The sequence below is a fragment of the Chenopodium quinoa genome, unplaced genomic scaffold (assembly GCF_001683475.1).
Source record: "Chenopodium quinoa cultivar QQ74 unplaced genomic scaffold, ASM168347v1, whole genome shotgun sequence".
NCBI lineage: Eukaryota > Viridiplantae > Streptophyta > Magnoliopsida > Caryophyllales > Amaranthaceae > Chenopodium > Chenopodium quinoa.
Window position 1 is genome coordinate 1,692,164 of NW_018742730.1, and position 10,859 is coordinate 1,703,022.

Consider the following 10,859-nt stretch of genomic DNA (forward strand, 5'->3'; position numbering starts at 1 on the left):
TGAGTAGTAATATAAATGGCTCTAAATTAATTTGACTCAAACCCACACCACCTAAACGACTTATTTAGCACCATCAAATACACAACTAACATGTTTATTGCAAAAAAAAAAAAAAAAAAAAAAAAAAAAAAAAATTTTTTTTTGACAGCAGATTGAGTCCCTCTAAAACAAGCTCTTTTAGTTAAAGTATGAGCAAAAAAAAGTTCTTACCTTCCATCTCAAATGATCATACAAAAGTTCTACTAAACAGCAAATAATGAAGATTGGTGATTCCTCCATCTAATATAAATATAGAAGTGGTAAATAGATCATTTAGATGGTTTCGGTTTGAGACAAATTAAGTTAGAGTCATTTAATTTACAACTCAAGGGCACCATGTAGAAAAACCCAAAAACTCAAGGGCACCTTGTAGAACTTAGGATTTAGAAGGGTACAATGTAGAAAACCCAATAACTCAGGGGTACCACGTAGAAAAACCCAAAATAATTTATGCTACGTAAAAATAATTTAATTTATTTTGGCAAAAACCTCTGTAAAAATAATTTCGATTCAGTAAGTAATTATAATTTCATTTTATCAATTATCAAGTATAAGAGAATGGAGCCTTAGTATTTATGTTAGATTTAGATGAGTTAGTTTTGTTCGTCTAGATGTTTTCAGGGGATAGTCCTTCTTTAGCACTATGACATCACATTATTCTCAAGTAATAACTTAACACATTTTCATTACTGAATCAAGTGAATTTTCTCCTTGATTGATTAGTCTTCTTTTAAAGTATACTTTTTTTTTTTTATACTTGTAATCTAATATTCCTAATGAGCTAGTCTTGTAATGACTCTAATTTTGATTGCTTCTAATAATTTTTATGTTTTGCAGCAAAGTATTGACAATATGAAGAGTAAAAAATGTTTTGGAGGTGGATTATTCTGTAACACTTTACTTTTTCTCATGGACCTTAAGGTAGTACTTGTTTTCTATTTAGAACATATTCTGTTTGAACTTGAGTTTTGTCCTGAAATTTTACTTATGTTCGATGTGGTAGCTACGTGCATCTTGTGACAGCTTAGGGTTGTTACAACCCTGAAAAAATCATGAGATACGCTTAATACTTATTTATCAAATTTCTCTTATAACTAATGTATGTTAAATTGTTAATACAAGTCATTATCAACTACGAGCTAATGATTGAATAATTGCATAACAGAAACGAGTACATGACATGGTTTTGCGAAGCATTTGGAATTGTGTTCATGTAGAGCAAAGGGTACAATCTTCAACTTCGTTATGTTTCTTGTTCTGTTTTGTCTTCCACATACAGCCTAACAGTTTAGATTTCATTATTAGATATAATGTTAATCAACTTATCTTTTAGGTTGCTGATTTTGATCCACTAAGACTTTCGTCGAAGTGGTCAAAAGACACCAGCAAAATTGAAAGGAGGTATGTGGTTTTGGTAAGCGATTATATTGTGATTAGGATTGCTCTTGTTTACTCAATGTGACCAACTTAATTTTTTTGGTTTAGATGTTACTGCAACAAGAAAGCAAGGCAGACTGCAGGGAAGAAACCATCTGAGCTGATGACTTTTATTGAGGTGGGATTAGATAAACTATCTTCTATCAAAATATCAGATTTTTTAGGCTGTTTATTAATAGCTCGAATCATGCATTCATGTTGTGGTGTCGTCTCATTTGTTCCTCTTTATTGTTGGACTTTTTGATTGATCTTTGGTTTTGTTGCCACTTGGGAAAAGAAGTATTAGTATCGAGTCCCTTAATTTGGTCATTCTTTATTACTTCTATGCATACTTTGTTCTATTTTTCTATCCTGTCTATCCAAAATAACTCACGCATTGATAGTTTAAAGCCTTTGTTGTCAGAGAATCAGGAATAACAAGCTCTATATGTAATTATGTAGCGAACAGAAGTTTGTTCAAGTTTATGCAATGTCATACATTATTGCCTTATACAAGCTCTATATAGTACTATCATGAAAAGATGAAAAAAAAAGCATCGAACTGTATTGAAAAAAATGAGAACTATATCAAGTTCCTTCGGCAGTTCGGCCATTGTTTATCACTTCTGTACATACTTTGCTCCTTTTTTTTTTCTTTTGTTCATCCAAAATAATTCAGGCAACAAAAATATAAATCCCTTGTTTTCTAAAATAATGACTGATCAATTCTATAATATACTTTGTATTTACTTGAGGAATGAATTTTTAAGTTATTCCCCTTGTTACATTATTATACGTTACTAGGGAAGAATGTAGTATCTCACTTATCTCAGCCTTACACTTCATGTCATGAAAAGGTGTAAAAAACGAACTTTGAACTGTATTTATCTGATTAATATTAAGCCTTGCTTGATTGTTATTTAGACTTTTTAAGATGGCCTAGAGTTCCATGCTATTCCCATTTGCTGAGAAGCCGAATATACATGGATTTTAAAACCCTGTATATTCCCTGTTCAATTGGTTAGACATGTTGTACTGAGCCTTCAGTAGTTTATTATCGACCCTCTAATCTAATACCCTAGCACAACAATGTTTCTAGTGATCTAATTCTCTACTAGCTTCTTCCTTAGGCGGAAGAAATAACCTAGATTCTAAGATAAGTTTGTGTCATCTCTAAACTTTGATCATGTTCTTCTTCAATGACAGAGGGTGACTAAAGCAACTACTAGCTGGAAGGAGTATGTGAGTTCTAATGGAAAAAAGTGAGTTATTTGATCAACATACTCTTGTCACTTTTTGCAGCATCTTAAAATTAATAAAACAAATGAAAGTTTTTGATATACATTTGCTATTACAAAACGCGTTACCAGGTATTACTATAACAAAGTTAGCAACGAGTCTCAGTGGGCGATTCCTGAGGAGCTCAAGGTCTCTCATCTTCTGCTCTTCTATTGATAATTAGTCATATATCATGAAGTTACGATCAATGAAATCAGGTTAGTTATATAACTACTTTGTGTATGACTTGTAACATAGTTATATTGTTGTTTTCCTTGTAGTTGATACGGGAAGAAGCAACAAGGGCTTACCAAACAGTTAAATTCTTCTCCTTGTGTCTTATGTTGGTTATTTTACCATATGTCAATTTGGGTTCTTAATTTTTCCTTAAAATTGCAGATGAATGTTAATGGTTACACTGATAGAAGAAAGTGAGTTCTCTCATTTGTTCTATTTCACCTTCTTCTCAGTTTCTTATGTAAATTTTTGTATAAATATGGAAGTTTTTGATGTATTGTGCATTGTATTTTAATGTTACAGGTATTGTAATGACAGCAATACCAAAGAGTTCCATGGGGTAAATCCTGATGAATTCGATGTTCGATTTTGGGTATCTAGTCTTGTTTGATATAGACTTAAGTCTCACTTTTTTACAGGGAGTTGATTCTCAATCAGTAAAATTATCCTCTGATTGGTCAGAACACACCAGTGAGGGAAGGAGGTATGTAGTTTTGTTAGTTTTGCTGGGTTAAGAAAAGTTCAATGGTTTGTTCTTCTTTTGTAGTTAATTCTGTTATTTAAACTAGATGGTTTTAGGTTATCATGATCAACGTATTGCCTTTTGTAAATCAATCATATACGTAGTAAATGTTTGTTTTCGTACTAGTGATCTTTGTTCTTTGTTCCTAGCAATAGTACAGAGAGACTGACTTTTATTAATTGGTTTAGATTCTACCACAAAAAGAAGATAAGGGAGTCTACATGGCATAAGCCTTTTGAAAAGATGACTTGTATCGAGGTTGGTAATTAAAAATTAGTACTCATAGACAAAATTTGTCGCATTCTTATGTATTCGTTGCCTTGCTCATTCTTGTCAATTTCTATTTTAACGCAATTAATTTTATACTTTAATGTGCGTTTAATTTAAGTTTCAAATATTTTGTGTAACATAATAGAGAATTACTTGTGCAAGTACCAATTGGAGGGAGCGTATGTCTCGTGATGGGACCAAGTGAGTTATCTTATTACTCATGTCACCTTTGCAATAACATAATTTTATTACACATAAATTTCTTGATATATTCATCATCACCAAATTATATCAGGTACTACTATAACAAAGATACCAAGAAGAGCCAGTGGCAGATTCCAAATGAATTCAAGGTTCTTTCTTGAGTTTTGAAATTTATGCATTTTCATTATATTTTGTTAATATTTTGTCGTAAATTTAACCAATAATTTATTACAATACATGAAACTTGTAGGTGGCGAGAATTGAAGCAGTTCGCGCTCATGTTCGTTGTGTTTTGTCTAAGCACAAGATTATTGACTAATTATATATGCTGGTAATTTAATCATGAATTATTTTTTAACTTAATTATGATACGTATAAAAAATCTTTAACCTTCGTTTGGTTGTTTTGGCATAATTGATCATGCTACCGATTTCATATAACCTCGGTATATTATCTTGATTTCGATTTAATCTTTAAATGATGCTAAAACTAGTATTGACAGAGTCACAGTGAAATAACCTTAAATTCGGTTGGAATTTGCGACTAGGTGACTACTGACTAGGTCATGATGCAGGACCATGATGGACAGAGAAGCTGCCTGCATATCTGTTAGGAGGAGCAAAAGAAAAAAGAGATACTTGAAAATCTAGATTAATAAATTTTTTTCTGTCAAAAATCCTGAAGTCTAGCTACTAGCTTTATTTTACACGTTGTATATAGTATTTGAGTAAATGTGTAACTACTAACACATGGGATTTATTGGAAACAATGAAGTTTTGCATGAATTTTCTTTGATTATTGTATCACTGTGCTTATTTAAAGGGAGTCCTGTTATGCAAGAATTATTGCATAACGAAGGGTAAGAGTGTAATTGCACGTAATTTAGTGCTTGATTTTAGATTAGTATCATTCATTGAATGATCAATAGTATCATTGGGTGATCAAATTGTACCATTGAATATTTCAGTGGTACTATGTATGCATACACTGATATATGCATTCAGTGGTATAGTATCACTAAATAATTAATAATATTATATAAACTTTTAGTGGTATAATTAGAAGTGGTCCCACACATCACTTTCTTCCTTTCTTTCTTTTTCATGTGACTTTTAAGAGCATCAATAATGCATTGTTTCTTATATGGTAGTTCTTATTCTCTCTCTTGTTCCACATCATCATAAATTCTTATTAAGCTCCACCCTTCATATACCCAAAGAAATGCACTAGGTCTTAACACTATATCTTAATCTCTCTCTTCTTTCTCTCTCTTACTTTTAATAATTGCTTCATCATTATTATATTTGTCCAACAACACTTTTTTTTTTTGAGGAACACTTTTATTATTATTATTATTATTATTATTATTATTATTATTATTATTATTATTATTATTATTATTATTATTATTATTATTATTATTATTATTATTATTATTGCTACTACTACTAGTATATATGCTTGTTTTTTTTTAATTATTGTTTTTTGGTATTAAACAACATACAAATGTATTGTTAAATATGAGTTATATAATGTACTTAAAAAAAATTGGCATTAATATTGAATATGGAGATAAGAACTTTTGCATACAATAACACATTAACAATAGTAAAAAAAACATAAACACAATTAAAAGAGACAAAGAAATACATTCAGAAATTAAAATTAATAGGAATAAAAATACATTTTATTCCTCACCATCATGACCAAACCGATCCCAGATATGTTCCATTAAGTCATCTCGCAATTGAATATGGGTTTCCCTATTTCGTACTCTCATCCTATTCCTTAGGTATGTTTTCATATCGGCACGCCAACGTACATTATAATTAGTTGGCGAGTCATCATCATTTTCTGCTTGATCAAACTGCCTAAAATCTCCGTACTCTTCATTGTGAAGGTAACCTTGTCGTTCATCTTCAACAATCATGTTATGCAATATGATACAAGCTATCATTATTTTTTGACAACTTCTATTTTCCATATTAGTGCCGGGTTTCGTATTATAGCAAATCTAGCCTGGAGAACTCTAAAAGCACGCTCAACATCTTTTCGTACCGACTCTTGGCGTTGCGAAAATAATTTTGCTTTTCGACCTTGTGGAAGTCGAAATGCTTGCACAAAAGTTGCCCATTCTGGATATATACCATCTGCTAGGTAATATCCCATATTGTATTGGTGACCATTTACTTTAAAGTTGACTGGTGGCGCTCTTCCTTCAAAAATATCATTAAAAACTGGAGATCGATTTAGTACATTGATGTCGTTTGATGAGCCCAGAACTCCAAAAAAAGCATGCCAAATCCATAAATCTGCTGATGCAACTGCTTCTAATATTATTGTAGATTTACCATCTCGACCTTGAAATTGTCCTTGCCAAGCAGTTGGACAATTTTTCAACTCCCAATGCATACAATCTATACTTCCCAACATGCCTGGGAATCCACGCACCTCTCCAATGTGCAATAGCCTTTGTAAGTCTTCTTCATTTGGCTTCCTCAAATACACTTCTTGAAACTCGGCAATTATAACATCAACAAATCTACTTAAGGCATTGAGTGAGCTTTTCTCACTAATTCTGACATACTCATCGATTTGGTCAGCTGCTACTCCATATGCCAATAATCTCATAGCTGCAGTGCATTTTTGTAGTGGTGAAAAACCGGGCTTACCAACTGCATCATATTTTTGTTGAAACCATGGATCGCGTTGTTGGACTCTTTCAACTATATGCATAAATAACGACCTTTTCATCCTAAACCTCCGTCAAAATTGATCATCAGTATATACTGGATTCTCAGCAAAATAATCTAAGAATAACCGGTTGTGACCGGAAATACGATCTCTTGGTCGATTGGGAGAACGATTCTTCCTCTGCCTTTGAGAAGTGGAACTCCTTCTAGTGAGCTCGGTAACAGTTTCAGCTACAATTTGATTGTGATGTGGAATTTCCATTACCCAATTACGAGCCATTTGCCGGACTTGTGAATGGGGGTTTGGATTTTCATGATCTAAGCTTGCAGAGCTTGAACTTGAACTTGAACTTGAACTAGAAGCCATAATTATTTTTGAAGATACTGCGTATTGAAATTTTTGTGAAATAAGAGAGGAATTGAATTGTAAGTTGTGTAAACATTAATGTACAAGGTGTTATTATATAGATTTGAAAAGTTAAAGATGCTTGTAAATAATTGATGTGCCATGAAAGACACGTGACACACCATGCATTGTCACACAAAAGTCATATTATATCAATACAATGCTATTGATGTCGGCAGAAGAGCTCTGAGTACATCGATAATTCACTTGCAAAAGAAAATGCCTCAAAATTATTTATGTACGTGGTTTTTGACTCATATGTCAACATGTTTGTACTATTTGGTCTTTTGTCGTTTTAAAATTACAAACATAAGCATGTTTTTTTTTGTTTTTTCAATACAACATAACGAATAAGATTAAGAATTACACTGATACGATTAAGAATTACACTGATACAATTAAGAATTATGCTGATACGATTAACTAATATCATTAACTAGTAGTAATTAAACATAACAACTATTGATAAACAACAATTACATTAAATTAACAATGATGTTTAAAAATAAAGTCATTACATGGTCATTAATTCGTCCCACAACTTATATTTACGAGCTTCATCTTCCTCTGATAAAGTATCTCGACTTAGTAATGCTTGTAGTAGTTGATATTTTAATTCCCGTTCTTTCATGATTTGGGCTTGTCTTTTTCTTTCCTCTCTAATTCGTTCAACCTCAACGAACTCCTTCACTGCCTTTGCAGTTTCTTCGTTTGAATGTTGTACACTTGAAAGTTTCTCTTGCAAAGGATCAACAACATCAGTTGCCTTCATCTTCAATTTCCTTTTTGCTGCCTTTTGACCCCCTGGTCGTGTTAGGGGGTTAGCACTTTGTGGTGTTCTTTCTGCAGATGACGAAGAAAAATTTCCACTTTCGTCTAGTCTTGATCTTTTTTCACTCCCCTCACTTCCTCCAGATTGATTGATACCACTTGGAGTTTGATAATTTTGAGGATCAAATAAGGGTGTTGATGAATCGGTGGTGTACACAAACGCATTCATAAATTTAGGTTGGTTTTTTAATCTTTCATATGCAAAGTCAAACTTAAAATCTTCTTCCATATCAGAATAATAAAGCGTTAGCTTCATTAATGACATCTAAAGTGCACTCACCGCTTTTATTTCGTTGTTTGCATAGATCAACACATGCTGCATATTTGGCAACTGCAGGTCGTATTTTTTGCCAGCGACACTTGAGTTGTTGAAGTTCTCTTGATCTTCCCCCACTACGATGCTTGTTGTAGTAGTCTACTATCTTACTCCAAAATGCTTCACCGGTTTGATTAGTACCATTTACTTTATCAGGAGCATAATTGAGCCATCCACTAATTAAAAGGTTATCTTGGGCCTTATTCCAAGATATCCTCCTCCAGTTGTTGGTGTTGGTTCATCATTATCACCTTCATTTTCTTCTTCTGCCACAGAATTAATGTTAATGTTACTAAGAGATACACCGGACCCCGAACCTCCACAACCATGATTAACCACATCCTCACCTTCAGATTCCCCGACACTTGACAAATTTGTACCATTTAACATATTTGTAAAATAATTTGAAGAATTCCGAGTGGAGTATGGGGAAAAAGATGAATTTGAAATGTTATTCCCCATGTTTTGGTGATGGTTAATAGAAGGATGAAAATTAGGATTTATATTAGGATTTATATTTGGATTTACTTGAAAATTTGGGTTTATTGGGTAGTTTGGATGGGTGGGAAAATTTGGATTATTGGGATAATTTTGATAAGTGGGGTAATTTTGATTGTTTGGATAATATTGAAGATTTTGATGATCCATTATGTAATTTGGATTTATAGGGTAATTTATATTTGTTGTGTAGTTGGGTAATCTATAATTTGGATTATTTTTTATCCACGTTGAGAAATATATATTAATTATGAAAGGAAAAAATTTTTACAAAAAATTGAAGTATGGTAATTTTGGTGATCAAGTTATCTACTTTTATATTGTAAAAACAAATTAAATAACCGTTACATATTACTATTACATTGTTAAAAAAATTTCAACTTAAATTCTTTAAAAAAAAAAAAAAAGTGATTTACCTGCATGCATTCAGTAAAAGAACCGTTGGAGCTCTTTTGCATGCATGCATTTTCCATGTGTAAATGTTGGAGGCTATCTGCATTTCTCTGAATTTGCTCTGCCAAAATGCAGAGTTTCGGTGGATATTTTTATCAAAACGCACATACATTATAGTGGCACCCATGTCGTTTAATGCCAACTCATCACCAGTTCTTATTTTCAAGACCCATTGCTTATTTCAGAATCCCTTAACACAATTTCTAAATTAGAAACTCCCATTTCTCACCTAAGAACTAGCTCTTATATTTTCTCTCTCCTTAAGAACCACCTAAGAACCCCCCATTATTGATGCTCTAATATTTTAGTATTTGTAAATGCATAACAACACTACATTAGTACTTCATCTCACTTTTCTACCATTGAGAAAGTTGGAAGATAGCCACTTTTAAATGCCACCTAAAAATCTTGGTTCTCTTACATGTGGTTTAATTTTAGGCAAATTTGTCAAAAAAAAACCCTTTTAAAAGCTCAATTTTGCGGAAAAAAAACCTTTTAAAAGCTTTTTAGTTAAAAAAAAAAACCACCACGTTTATTTTTTTTTTTTCGAGAGGATTTTCTTAATTATCCTCTAATTAACTTGATTAAACTCTAATTTCCTCCCATTTCTTCTAATTAACCACTAACACACCCAATTACTTAATAATTATATTTAATTTATACATAAAAAAAAAGAACCACCACCCCAACCACCAACCAACCACCCTGCCCAGATTCCCTCACCTCCGGCGACCTACCTCCACCGCCGGTGGACCATCCCTTTCCCCTTTATCCCCGTTGGCGACCACCACCTCCCTTCGAATTTTTGGATTTTATATACTCAAATATGCTCAAATCAAGTCCAAATCAATTCCTATTTGTTTCTAAATCACCCTAGCATCACATACATACATACAGAATCAAAGCCAAAATATGCATCAATTGTAAGAAAGACGCACAAATAAAAATTCCCTAAAAGAATTTTCTAGGGTTTTTCAAAATCAAGGAGATGGTTGTTGGGATATGGTTAGGGGGAAAGGGAAGATCGTTCGGCGGTGGAGAATGTCGCCGGAGGTGGGGGGATTTGGACAGCGGGTCCGGTGGGGAGAGGGGTTGATTCCATGGGAGGAGGAAGGGAGAAGGAAGGAGGGGGTGGTGGTTTATATATATATATATATATATATATATATATATATATATATATATAAATATATATACACACACACAAAGTATTAATTAGTTGGTGGGTTAGAGGTTAATTAGAAGAATTTAGAGTTTAATTAAGTTAATTGGTGGGTAATTAGGGGAATAGGTTTCCTCTCGCAAAAAAAAATGAATGTGGTGATTTTTTTTAACCTTAAAGCTTCTAAAAGGGTTTTTTTTTTTTTTTTTGTTTTTTTTTTTGTTTTTTTTTTGCAAAATGGTGCTTTTAAAAGGTTTTTTTTTTTTTTTTTTTTTTTACAAATTTGCCTTAATTTTATAATGATTTACTTTTGTTCTTTTCTAAGTTTTCCCATATATATACATATATAAAGGAAAAGGGAAAAAAAAATTGATATATATATCTACTTATAAAACTACTCCCTCTTTACCAAAAGAAATGACTTAGTCAAAGTTTACACACATGCTAATGTAATAATTTGACCTTTTCTTTTATCATCAACTTTAATATGTGGCTGGTCATATCGTATGGCCAACCATCTTGAGGGTTATTTT

General features: G+C 32.3%; 1 protein-coding gene, 1 long non-coding RNA gene and 1 pseudogene across 2 annotated transcripts; 1 reads left to right on the forward strand and 2 right to left on the reverse strand.

Moving 5' to 3' along the window:
* Nucleotides 1–1,527: 1,527 nt before the first annotated feature.
* On the forward strand, nt 1,528–2,883 carry LOC110723374. The gene is made up of 3 exons (XR_002511716.1): nt 1,528–1,594; nt 2,662–2,717; nt 2,826–2,883. It is a non-coding gene; the product is annotated as an uncharacterized LOC110723374 (long non-coding RNA).
* Nucleotides 2,884–5,485: 2,602 nt separating this feature from the next.
* Nucleotides 5,486–7,027, reverse strand: LOC110723460 (annotated as a pseudogene).
* A 553-nt stretch (nt 7,028–7,580) lies between these two features.
* LOC110723461 lies at nt 7,581–8,153 on the reverse strand. Its single transcript, XM_021902817.1, has one exon. The coding sequence runs from the start codon at nt 8,151–8,153 to the stop codon at nt 7,581–7,583; it is 573 nt and encodes a 190-aa protein (XP_021758509.1).
* Nucleotides 8,154–10,859: the final 2,706 nt, after the last annotated feature.

What these genes read in the sequence shown, in the direction of transcription:
- LOC110723461 (XM_021902817.1), bottom strand. Translation starts at nt 8,153, where the DNA reads ATGAAGCTAACGCTTTATTATTCTGATATGGAAGAAGATTTTAAGTTT.